The sequence below is a fragment of the Kogia breviceps genome, chromosome 4 (assembly GCF_026419965.1).
Source record: "Kogia breviceps isolate mKogBre1 chromosome 4, mKogBre1 haplotype 1, whole genome shotgun sequence".
NCBI lineage: Eukaryota > Metazoa > Chordata > Mammalia > Artiodactyla > Physeteridae > Kogia > Kogia breviceps.
Window position 1 is genome coordinate 60,942,294 of NC_081313.1, and position 13,280 is coordinate 60,955,573.

General features: G+C 37.1%; 1 protein-coding gene across 3 annotated transcripts in view; it reads right to left on the bottom strand.

The window, feature by feature from the left end:
• WDR41 (WD repeat domain 41) overlaps positions 1 to 13,280 on the bottom strand; it is a 45,470-nt gene continuing 32,190 nt past the window's right edge. The window contains exons 9-14 of one of the 3 annotated variants that reach the window (XR_010840174.1): positions 9,317 to 9,501; positions 6,356 to 6,477; positions 5,211 to 5,299; positions 4,131 to 4,264; positions 244 to 1,199; positions 1 to 142 (exon numbers count right to left, since the gene is read on the bottom strand). Coding sequence is in view for 2 of the 3 variants with exons in the window: in XM_059061388.2 (XP_058917371.1) it covers positions 1,047 to 1,199; positions 4,131 to 4,264; positions 5,211 to 5,299; positions 6,356 to 6,477; positions 9,317 to 9,501 (683 nt within the window). In the remaining variant the exon portion in view is untranslated. Of the gene's footprint in view, positions 143 to 167; positions 1,200 to 4,130; positions 4,265 to 5,210; positions 5,300 to 6,355; positions 6,478 to 9,316; positions 9,502 to 13,280 lie in introns of those variants that run through there. The other 2 variants (XM_059061388.2, XM_067031190.1) reach the window with 2 other exon arrangements.

Genomic DNA, 13,280 nt, shown 5'->3' on the forward strand with positions numbered 1-13,280 from the left:
AAAAAAAAGCTTTAGTAAAACAGTGAGAGATTCAGGTTTGCTTCATATTTAGAATATTGAGAGTTACTAAAGACCAGGGGGATTTGTAGGAGAAAGGATATATTTAAATTTATCACAAGAATTCTTAATCATCAAACAGGCTCTAAAGAAAACCAAAGAATAAAAAATACTGTTATTTCTATTTATTTCTACCTCCTCCCAGGGTCTAGGTTCAAATTAAGAAGCTTAAAACACAGCACTCACCACTTCAATAGCAGCACAAAGTACGAATCTTCATTTCCTACAGGGAGGCATCAGTTTTCTGGATATCTCAAGGTTTAAATTCAAGATATGCTACATCCTATTTACTCTTCACTGGATTTTTCATTTTTCTCCCAAAATATCATCTATAATGATCATGTATATTTATTTCCATAAAAGTAAGTTCTCCTTAAGTAAATCTTTAAAAGAATGACAGGTATAGTTAAAATACTAACTTTGGAGAACAAAGTCAGGTATTTCAAAATCCAAAAAGGCTAAATGAAAGAAATTACATGTAATATTTTTAAAATCTAATCCCTGGTGATGAATAAAAATTTAGTTAGAGGCAATATAATTACATTAAAGAGAGTGAGAGGTTCCAAGTACTCTTCTCCTCGTTAAACATAAGCTCATATAATTTCTGGTGTAGAATTTTTTTCAAAGCATAAAAAATTTATCTCTGTGAGGACAGTGTGGTATAATTTCATTCTGCTTCAACAGGTATATGTGATGAACTCTGAAAACTTCACTTTCTGAAAATTCACTGCTGAAATTAGACCCATTCCTTCAATGGTTTCAGGTAACTGTTATGTGAAAAGTCAAATGAAAAACTTGTGAATGTACTAATACCTGAGAAGCAACTTGTTGCTGGTTTGCAGCCCCAGAAAAAAAAATTCAAACAATTGGAATTTTATGGAGTAAAAAGAAAAAAAATATTACAAAATTTAAGTGATTAATATGGTAATGGTTTTCAGAGTATTACCCCTATATTTGCTGTTCATGCACAGGTGTTCAAATTCCTTAAACTAAACAGCAAGATATAAGTCACCATTCTCCTCTAATTTTTGAAATAACTTTAAGCTGCGCAATCCAGATTCTCGTTCTCCATTTTTCCACAAAATAATGAGATGATCAGCAGAACATGTCACTAGTCCATGATCTTCAAAGTACAGAAACATCTGTAAAAAAAATTTTTTAATTACTGATTATAGGAACGTCAAGAAGAGGCTAATACTAACTAGATTAAAACAGGTGCTTGTTAAAATGTGTACCTTGGAGACTTTGGATCTGACTGTAAAACTCTATATCTTTCATGAGAAATGATATTTTTAAGTGTGAGTGATACTCACATACAAATATACAAATGCTAGACCAATATCCAGTATTTTAAATATCAGAACTTTGTAAGAACTTTGTAAATACTACTCAACTTTTTGTAAAGTACATGAATTCCCAAAGTATCATCTAAATTTTACCACTGTCTAATTCCTCAAGTACTGGTTTTAAGATTTTTGTCGGGAGAAGTCGCAACAAACCTGCTTTACTTAATCATTTTTACTGGCCTTCTTATTTATGCAAAAATGGCCACCAATTTCTCCAAGATAAACAATGGCTTTAGCTCTCTATATAAACAGAGACATAATCAATCCTTAAGCATTTACTGAGTGTCATCTATATGCTTATGGTCCCTTCCCTCAAGAAGGTTCTATTTCAGTTGTGAAAACCAAATCACAGTTGAAACAATAAGTACCAATTAAAGATGATGTAATCAGGTAGTAAATAACATAGTTCAGGCTATGATTTGCCACAGAAATGCAGAAAAAGGAGGCATAGATCAATAATGAATTAAATTGTCAGACAAAGCTTCAAAAACTCTCCAAATAAAAGGAAGGTCATGCCCAGTTAAGGAACAGGCTGGAAAGTAAGAATAGGAAAATGGAATGTTGATGAGAAGGCAGCATTCATCCTATGGAGTAGAGAGCTGGTATTAGAGAGGAGATAAATGAAACTATGAAAAGGATGAGCTCTTTGAGGGAAAGAGTGAAATAAAGGAGAGAAATAGGATTTGAGTTTTCTAAGAAATAACTCATACATTTCTGAAGATAGCAGAAGGGCTCAGCTGATGATGTAGGAGTGAGGGGTGGAGACCTAGCAGACCAAAATTCCTCAGGAGATGGAAAAGTTAGAATTCAATAAATACAGGTAGATAGGACTAGGCTTAGAGAGTAAGGATCAAAAGAAAAAAGGAACAAGAAAATTCAAGAAAGAGCCAAGATTTTCTCAGTGAAGCCAGAGATACTTTAAAAAAGTAATTAAATCTCAACACTTCCATACAATGACAAACGTGCCACACCATTTAAAAACCTTTAATAGGTTCCTACTATTTAAAGCATAAAGTCCAGGGACTTCCCTGGTGGTGCAGTGGTTAAGAATCCACCTGCCAATGCAGGGGACACAGGTTCAAGCCCTGGTCCGAGAAGATACCACATGCCGTGGAGCAACTAAGCCCGTGCGCCACAACTACTGAAGCCTGCGCTCAATGAGAAGCCACCACAATAAGAAGCCTGTGCACCACAACGAAGACTAGCCCCCACTGGCCGCAACTAGAGGAAGCCTGTGCGCAAAGACCCAACACAGCCAAAATAAATAAACTTTTTATTTATGTATGTATGGACGTATGAATTTTTTTAAAAAGTCCAAACTCCTTAGCCTTACATTCAGTAATCTGACCCCAAACTACTTTCCCAGCTTTATCTCCTACTGTGTCCATTCATTGGAACACAGTCCTCCAGCCTAGCCAACCTGCTCCTTGCCACGAAGTAGATTCTATCTTTGCCCTCCTGTCTACCACATTCCATCTGCACAACTCCAAAGTTAAAAAACAAAATGAAAACAACTGGGCTACCTGGTAGAGGAAGGCAAAAATGAGTAAGACATGAGTACACCAAATCAGGGAGCTTATGGTCATAAGACTATCTTAATCCTACCTAAGCATCAAGGTTTAGCTCATATTCAGGACCATAATATTTTTATATTATATCTATCTCTTTGTAAACTCCAGTGTCTAGCATAGTGCCTGAAATACAGGAAATGCTAATAACAAGTGTTGTGCTGTTGCCTCTAAGTATAAATGCACTTTCAGATGAAATACTGGCTATGAAACAGGGAAGAACAATTTAAGAAACTCATGGGACTTCCCTGGTGATCCAGTGGTTAAGACTCCATGCTCCCAATGCAGGGGGCCTGCAGCACGTGGGAACTGCAACTAGGAGCCTGTATGCCACAACAAAGATCCCACATACTGCAACTAAGACCAGCACAGAGGGAGGGGGGAAGGGAGGAGGGAGGAAACAGGGGAGGAATTTTTAAAAAATTCATTACTTAGGACTCTGCTTATACTGTTACCAGTTCCAATCATTTCTTTACCTCAAGTGGTCTTATTCCTTCTTCATTACAGGCAATAATGCCTATAGTAAATATTAAGGTATTTGAATGTATTTATAACAAGTTAGAACTTTATGCATCCTATAATTCTCAATTATTTTCATATATGCACAATGACAATCAAGACATTGGGTTTTACTAAAGCTAACAAATTATTATCCTCCAAAGGGAGGTAAAAACAGTACTCTGTTCATGAATTTGATAAACTTCCCTGGAATTAGATTCTATAAGGCTTTACCTCTACATACATAAGCACAACCCTCCATGTAGCCTCTATTTACTAGTTATATATTCAACATTATTTACACCGTCCTTATTGTCAGCTATCTACCTACATGTCATATGTAATAGTAATTAAGCCATTTTTTAGAAGCAAGACATTCCTTCTTCAAATCATTTCTCTGTAAAGGGAGATCCTAATGGCACATACTATATAACCTATCCCATTCTATGTTTAGATTCCACAAAAACCTACAGAGAAGAGAAAGTTTAGGTCTTTATGAGACCAAATGAAAGAAGAGCAGTGAGATGTGAAAAGCAGGAATTCCCTGGACATTTATATGCCTATTAAAAATAATACCTCCACAGATGATGAGTGTCCAATTAAGAGAAGAAGAGCAGTGAGATTGCTTCCTGGACATTTATATGCCTATTAAAAATAATACCTCCACAGATGATGAGTGTCCAATTAAATCTCCAATAAGCTCTAGTGAACATGAAGTGGCATTTTCTTGTTGTTTTTTAACAGGGTGGCTGGCTTGCTTATTTACTCTTCCAAATCCCCACATGTTAAAAAAACCTAGAAAAACACAACCATTTCAGTCATTTTCGAAATTACTGTGCTCTAATGTAAGATCAGAAAAACAAAACTTAAATGCAAAAGTGTTCCCCACTTATTTTAGTCAAGGGCTAAGTGAGCGGATGGTACCAGGTACTATGCTAGGGTTTTTTAGATATGTTACTTCGTTTCCTCTTAGCTACCCAGGTTTGTTGCTCATCTCTTTTTTTATTGTCCCTACTCACGCACTGGTGAAGGTGTGTTAACGTGAGGAAAAGGCAATGGGAATCAAAGAGGAGAGAAATGAAAGATCTGAATGGCAATGAGGCGGATGGGGGGGGAGGTCACAACTCAGATTTATCAATAAAGGGTAGACAAAAAGCAACACAGGGATGTCCCAGAGCAATGCCCTATGACTTCAAATAACCAGAAGAAATTCCAGGGGTACCAGCATCTGATTTCTTATGCAAAGGTTGCTAACTAACAGGGCTTTTGTTTTTCAAATCAAATGCCTGAAAATCAAAGAAGTTCATGAGATTATGATATAAATACAAAATGTTTATAAATAAATTGAGTTCAATGTTAATGATAATGGTTTAAGGCTGAAAGAACTTTGACACCTGATGATACAAATTCTGTCTGTGTAACAGACAGAATTACAGACAATATAAATGAGTAAATAGTTCATTAGGCCGTTTGGTCAGTCAGATTACCAGGAATAATAGTTTCCCCTCAAAACAAAAAAATCCTAGTTGACTTGAATTGAAATCAACAGGTAGTTCTACAGTAAAGCAATATTTAAATGTGAATCCTAGATCCCAATTACCAAATGCTTCATGTAAACATCTGATGCTTATTTTGGAGCACACTGTATATTATTTTGTGGTTACATACCACTGCCTTTCTTCTGTCTTGCATATGAGAAAAAAAAAAAAGCAAGACTACCTTTTTGAGAAAAGATACTCACCTGTTGGTACAGGTTCAGCTGCAAGCTGCTGTTTTTCTCGTAACTCCCAAATGCGTACACTGCCATCTTCTGAGCATGAGATTAACTGCCTGTCAGAAGAGAAAATCAGTGATAAAAAGAGCACCATGTAAGGCCAATGCTAAATTTGCAGTGAAAGAAATCAGTGGAGCCCTCAACTGCTTTTATTCAGCTCTTGGCAGGAGCCAATAAAAATCACAATTTATCAATATGGCTTTACAATGCAAAGTAAAAGCACTCCTCAAGAAAGGCACACATTATACTGTTACACATTGGTTCAAATGTTATAAATATGTATCATTTCCATTTTTAAAAATGCATTCAGGAAACAGGTTATGAATTAGTTTCACAATATCCTGAGAAGCCTCATTCCTTCCTCTCACTGTAACTCTTCTCAGGGCGCCTCTCACTCTAAAAGTATCCTGCATAGAAAATAATTCTATTTCCTTCATATAATTCAATCCCTAGAAACTCAACAGCCAAATCTACCCTGAGGGGAAAGCCCTCGGTTGGTAGCCTTAGCCAACAAGGAGACTACCATTTAATTGTAGACGTAATCAAACACCACCACCAAAAAGGTGGGTTTGTGGAAAATATAAAAAGAAAAATTGGGCTTCCCTGGTGATGCAGTGGTTGGGAGTCCGCCTGCCGACGCAGGGGACACAGGTTCGTGCCCCGGTCCGGGAGGATCCCACATGCCGCAGAGTGGCTGGGCCCGTGAGCCATGGCTGCTGAGCCTGCGTGTCCGGAGCCTGTGCTCCGCAGCAGGAGAGGCCACAGCAGTGAGAGGCCCGCGTACCACAAAAAAAAAAAAAAAAAAAAAAAAAATTAGTAAACAGTCAGTGCCCAAAAGTCTTTTATCTTTTAAAATAAACACCAAATTTTAAATTATCTCTTCTTATAATGAAATTCAATGTAATTCATTTGAACCTTGCTTCTTGTAAATTTCGTAATATATTGTCACAAACTCTTCTGTTAAGACAGCCATGGGGTATTCTCCATTTCCAAAAGAACGTTAACAGGTCAAGCCATGGAGCCAGGTGACTCTGCCCCTTGAAAAATTACACTGGTGGTCCTGGGAACTATGCATTTCTTTCACCTGTCATAGAACTGATGGAAACTTGTACCTGTTTGGAAGTTTGGCAACGTGCAGGACATTGGAGTCATGTGCAGTTTTCTGGCAGGCAATCACACGCTTCATTTGAAGGTTATACACGTATAAACCCCTTCCAACTGCAACAAATACATTCTGGGGGGGAGGGGGGGAAGTTCAGAAATGGGCATAAAACTAGTACTTACCACTACCTAGTGTAATAGATGTCCAGCCCTGGTGTGAGATCAGAAAGCCATTGTTACCTTCCCTATTCCTAGCCTTCAGCCCAAATTATTGTACTGCCCTCTGAAATCCAAAAATATCAAAGCACAAAGGAAAGCTCAGCATTTAGAAGGTGGAAGGACACAACTGCTAATACAGAGAAAGCTTTGTATATTATACCCCACAGCATCGCTTTCTTCCTCATTGAAATGTGACAGCTAGAGAAAGGAGCTGTGGCTCACAGATTGGCCTGCAGTGGAGGTGGAGCTGCTGAGGTACAACCTAGGTTTTCATTCACATAATACAATATCCATGGGAAAACTACTTAGCTTCTTTTGCCTGAAAAATGTGAGCAAAATTACTTGCACTCCACATCTTAAGTGTCACAAGACCTATAAAGGATACAGAAAAGCATATGCTATAGTGGCATATATACAGTGGCTTCACAAAAACATTTTTCCAAGTGTAGTATTAGAAACACCTTTTTACTAAAACAGCTTTAATCTTTCGAAAGTACTTTCACCAATATTTATCTTACTTCAACCTCACAACATCTCATTAATGTAGGAAAAGCTATTTTCCAGAATAACAAGTCAAAATTTAAAAAGATTAATATCACACAAAAATTAAGACATGAGAGTTTGATATTAGAATCCAGGTCATGTTACTCCAGTCCCTTACTCTTGCCTCATACCATACCACCTAGCTTCTGAAATTGTTTTGCAAGTCACTAGACTTCTGGTAGCTCTTGTCTTAGAATCATTCATTCTTACTCAGTAGGTATGCCAGTAGAAAGACCTTTCAAAAAATCATTTTTTTTTTTTTTGCCTACCTGTTCTCACCAAAGAATACTTCTCATGCAGCCTCAAAGGCTACAATGCCAACTCAGACCTACACTATCTCAACCAAAACATGTCCCCCAAGGCTTACCAGAGTTTAAATGTGGAATGATCCCCTTGACCCTCAGAATTGGTATTCTGCATGTAGCAATGCAAGCTGAAGACCAGTGCCATGAGTGTCAACGAGAACAGCTAGCCAACCTGCTAAAATCTAGCGCCCTGGGTGACATTCAATGCAGAGAAACCTCAGAAACTAGTTATATGGACCAGGAAATCTGTGCAGAGTTTAAATGATTTATCCAAAGTCACAAAGAAAATTATCAATACAACTAGAGAATTAATAAGCTTTGGGGCAGCCTTTACTCAACAGAATCACTCTATCAATCACTTGTCATCAACAATGAATGGCCCCTCTGCAGAAAGAAAAAAACTCCGATAAAACAAAGAAAATTAGGGAAAACTGAGTGCTTTATTAAGCATTTATAGCAGTTAATAACACTAATTGAAAATGTTAAGATTAAAGAGGATACAAAATGCAAAACTTTAAACACTTTTACAAAAGTGAGAAAAAGGTATCAAATTAAAAATATATACGGACTTCCCTGGTGGCACTGTGGTTAAGAATCCGCCTGCCAATACAGGGGACACAGGTTCGATCCCTGGTCTGGGAAGATCCCACATGCCACAGAGCAACTAAGCCCGTGCGCCACAACTGCTGAGCCTGCACTCCGGAGCCCGTGAGCCACAACAACTGAGTCCACGCGCCTGGAGCCCGTGCTAGGCAACAAGAGAATCCACCACGATGAGAAGCCCGCACACCACAACTGAAGAGTAGTCCCTGCTCGCTGCAACTAGAGAAAAGCCTGTGCATGGCAAGAAGACCCAACACAGCCGAAAGATAAAAATATATATACATATAAAATTTTTAGGGCTACAACTCTTAGAAATAATTTCCATCTTTTCTGAGACTACTGTCTTTTATCACATGTACTTTTTAGAAAAATAAAATTGGGATATAAAGAAACAATCTTTAGGTATAATAGTATTCTTTAACCTATTCTTACCCTACTCTGTTTTAGTTTTGTTTTGTTTTTAAGGTAAGAGAGGTGCAAAGAAAGCCAAAACAAAAACAAAAAGCAGACCATGCTCTCCCCATCCAGAACACTATTACTGAATTCTTAAATAAAAATAACAAAACACATACAATTAGAAGATTTAAACAGTACAGGAAGGCACAAAATAAAGTGAGATAAAAGCCTCCTCTAACCCCTCTCCTCAAAGTTTATAACTCAAACATTTCTTGTGATTATATTTAGAAAAGGAACCCCCATTTTAAACATATTTTCTGAGCCCCTGAAGCTAAAAGAAGAGGTGTCCAGATCAGAGCCAAGATTCAGAAATCCATTGGTACTAATCTCTTACTGCAAAAAAGGATGTAAAGTGCTTCAAGAGCATCACTGCGAAGGCCTAAAGGATTGAAATCAGTAATTCTCACACAATCATCTTGCCCCATGATGCTAGAAGACTAAAAGAAAGCCATTCCTGAAAATTTTAATTTCCTTTACTGCTCCAGGAAATGCACCAGAATCTTCAAAAGGATTCTTTCTCAGAGTGTTGCTTAGAACAATTTTAAGCATTATCCTCAAATCCTGCGGGAATATTTAATACAACTCAAAATTTCAATAGGGTTTTAAAATCTGTGGCCATTTAATCACTTCCTTGCCTCAAAGATAAGAGCTAAGATTAAAATTCTTTTTTAAAGCAAGTGATGCAATCTTTGAAAAATATCAAAACATTTTAGAGCACAACGTGAACACAGGAAATGATAACTTTCTATATGATCATGAGATTAAATTTTAAAAATTAGAAACTGGGTTTATTAAAAGACAAGATTATAGATATTTTTCTCAATTTTTTTTTTTTTTTTTTTTTACCTCTTCATCCCATGTGAAATGATGAATAGAAACATCATTTGGCTTTTGACACAGTTTTATTTCTTGCTGAGTGTCCAGCTGTGGAGATGGGTCCCAGAAGTTGCGTTCACAGGCCTGCACAGTCCAGTCCAGGATATCCCAGATGATGAGCTCTCCAACATGGGAGCCAGTTACAAAACTCAAATCTAGGCAGAGTTCATATATGTCTCATTATTGACCATTTACCTAGGCTAAACATAAAAATGAATGAACCACCTCGTAGTATTGCTCTATAAAATCACAATGTTTAGAACAGTGAGGTAACTAGACAAGCCAAACAGGAAGATTATCAGAAATACTCTCAAGCTTACTTAGAAATTTAGTATATGATAAGGACTGCATTTCAATTCAGCAAACAAAGAAATACCTTATGCTGGACTATTTGGTTAAGTATTTGGGGAATAAAAACAAAAGAACCTTACCTTGGATCATACACAGTGAGGAGAAGCTACACTTCTGTTTCTCCTTTACTCCCACACTCACCACATGCCTGACACCAGATGTGTGTGGGGTTTTCCCACACCAGGCAATTCTGCAACACCAGCTGAGTGTCCCTAAATTCAACTCAACTTTGACACTGTCTACCTGGAGATAGTTTCAGATCCCACAAGTTAAGGACTCAGTCCTGCAAGACTTCTCCCACTTAAGATACTAACTGCAAATCCAGGTTGTTACCTGTGTTTCTGACCAACTGGCTATAAATCGAAGAGTCCCACATCCCCTCATCAGGTTCAATTAATTTGCTAGAAGGGCTCACAGAACTCAGGAAAACAGTTTACTTACTTTATTATACAAAGATATGATAAAGGATACAGATGAACATCCAGAAGGAGGAGATGCACAGGGCAAGGTATGTGGGAAGGATCGCAGAGCAAGCATGCCCTCTCTGAGCATGCTACTCTCCCAGCACCTCCACGTGTTTAGCAACTCAAAAGCTCTCTGAACCCCATACTGTTGCGATTTTTATGGAAACTTCATCACACAGGCATGATCGATGACTAACTCCACGTCCAGCCCCTCACCCCTCTCTGGAGAATTGCCGCGGGGGCAGGTGGCCGATGGCCAAAAATTCTAAGCTTCTAATAATGGCTTGGTCTTTCTGGTGACCAGCCACCATCCAGGAGCCCATCAAGAAAGAGTAGCCTCATTAGAACAAAAGACACTCCTATCACCCAGGAAATTCCAAGGGATTTAGGAGCTGTGTCAGGAAATATTAGACCAAATATTAGACAAAAGATGTTCCTTGTGCTCTTATCTCTTGGGCAATTACAAGAGTTTTAAGGAACTCTGTGCCAGGAACTGGGGGCAAAGACCAATATATATATTTTCTGTTATTTCACATATACCAAAATAAGTTTCAAACAGATTAAAACATTAAAGGTATTTAAAGAACTGAGGAAAATAAAGGTGAATGTTTTATGAATATGGAGTGCTAAAAGGCTTCTCAAGGAGACAGAGTGGAGGCTGGGGAAAGAGATATGAGTAAACACCTACTTAGCACAAAATCATACTTTTTTTAAAGATTTTTTTGATGTGAACCATTTTTTAAATTTTTATTTTGTTACAAAATTGCTTCTGTTTTATGTTTTGGTTTTCTGGCCTCAAGGCATGTGGGTGGGATCTTATCTCCCCTACCAGGGATCAAACCCACACCCTTTGATTGGAAGGGGAAGTCTTAACTGCTGGACCGACCAGGGATCAAACCCACACCCCTTGCATTGGAAGGGGAAGTCTTAACTGCTGGACCGCCAGGGAAGTCCCCCAAAATCATACATTTAAATGACAAAACTCTGGGAAAACTCTGCAATTTAGATGTCAAAATAGGTTGATTATACTTGATACATAAGGACTTCTTAGAAATCACTAAGAACAAGATAAGCACTCCAGCAGAAAAATGGGCAAAGGACCCGAACTGGCAAAACAAATACAAATGGCCAGTAAACATGTGAAAAGACGTTCAATTCCCTAATAATCAAAGACATCTAAAAGCAATGAGATACTATTTACTGACTTGCAAATCGGGAAAGATTATAAAACACGAAAACACCCAATGCTGGCAAAAGCATACAGAATCAGCACACTCACGTACTATTCATGCCCTAGTATAAATTGGTGTAATCTTTGCAATCCTTGGTAATATACATCAAAACCTTAAAAAATTGTAAACCCACTGATCTAACAATTCCACTTCTAGGAATTTATCCTGAGGAAAGTACATGAAAGACATATGTGACAAGGCTGTTACACATAGTATTAAAAATCTAAAGATATCCTAAAACATCCAATTGGGGATCGAATAAATAAATAACATCCACAAAATGAAATAGTTATGCTGTTATTGAAAATTAAGTTGTAAAAGTATGTTATATTAATACAGAAATATATTCATGACATACTGTTACAAAAAGCACACCATATGTATACACATATATGCCCAGAAAAACACTTAGAAGGATATGAACCTGTACTTAATGCTGTATGGTAGGATGATTTTCATTTTCATTTTTACATTTTTATGTTTCTGTCTCCTCATATGTATTATTTGCACAATAACAAGTTTTTAAAACCTTTAATAAAAATGAAATTAGTGGGCCAACTAAGACAGTTGACAAATTATACATTTAATAGAAAATGTACAACTGCTGAGACTAAAAACTATCTTAAAGAAATGTAATTTAATTCCTTTATATTTAGGAGGAACAGAACAAAGCACTGTGAGTCTAGAAACTCTAGTTTTAATTTTGGCTCTGCCTGTTTCTAGCCATGTGGTTGGTCTTCAGAAAGTCATTTAATCTTTTTCTATCTTGGAATTCTCAGGCATTAAATGAAAATGATTGTAAAAATCAAATTAAATAATGTGCAGCCATTTTAAAAAGACATCAAATGTTATCTTTGAGTCCCTGGTATTATTTTGAACCCCTGGTATTATTCCATATTAATGGTATTAAAACATCCAGTTACTTGTAATTTAGGAATACATGGATGAGTAATTATGATTTAATTATCCCATTCATCAAATAAACCAGCAGGACAGAAATCTCTAATAACTAGATGAACAATCTCAAAGAAGTAAAGAATTACCAGAAATCATACAGGTAAATATTATTTTGTCTTGGTTCCAAGTCCAATTTCTATATAGTTTATTAACAGACTCTATAGAATTCTCTCTGTGAAGAATTAAGTTCATTTCTCATCTGTGGAGAGAAACAGGCTTCCAGTTCTAATAGTGGGAAACTTAAGACAGTAGTTATCTTTCCATGACCTTCTTTTCCATCCCTTTCCCTCCTCTTTCCAATCTCACTCAAACTACGAAAGAACCAGAGACATTAACAAGTGAAGATCCTTCTAGATTCCAATTCTGCATGCGTCCTTATAACAGAGTTAACCTACTGAGACCACACAGCTGCCTGCTCTGATCTCCTCCAAGTGTTTGTAATTCATCTATGTAATAGCAAAGTATTTGAGCCCAGTTAGAATTTTTCACTAAAAATAAAATGCTGACACTGACCTGAGTCAGTATAGTTTATTGCTATGTAAATTATCCCAAACTAGTCATTCAAAATGTTTCACACCGAACAACCTCAATGTGTTTTATATATACGGATGGATTTCCATCCTATGCAATTATCAAAAGTCACTTAGTATGAAAATCTCACCTGATACCTGTCTACCCATCCCTCAGAAGTACTAATACTTTGTGACTACCATACCATGCTGTCAGTACAAAACAAGAAAAGGAATAAAATAAAGAAGCAGCACCCAGAGCCTTTTGCCAGAAGATATAAGCAAGGTTATCTTGTATGTCTGTCTTAGAAAATCTCTGCACAGGCATTTAGACCTCATTGGCAAACCTGGTATTCATTTTCCACATTTGTAGGAGTTCTCTGTTGTACCATTCTAAGGTTGCCCTAGGACCACCTCAATG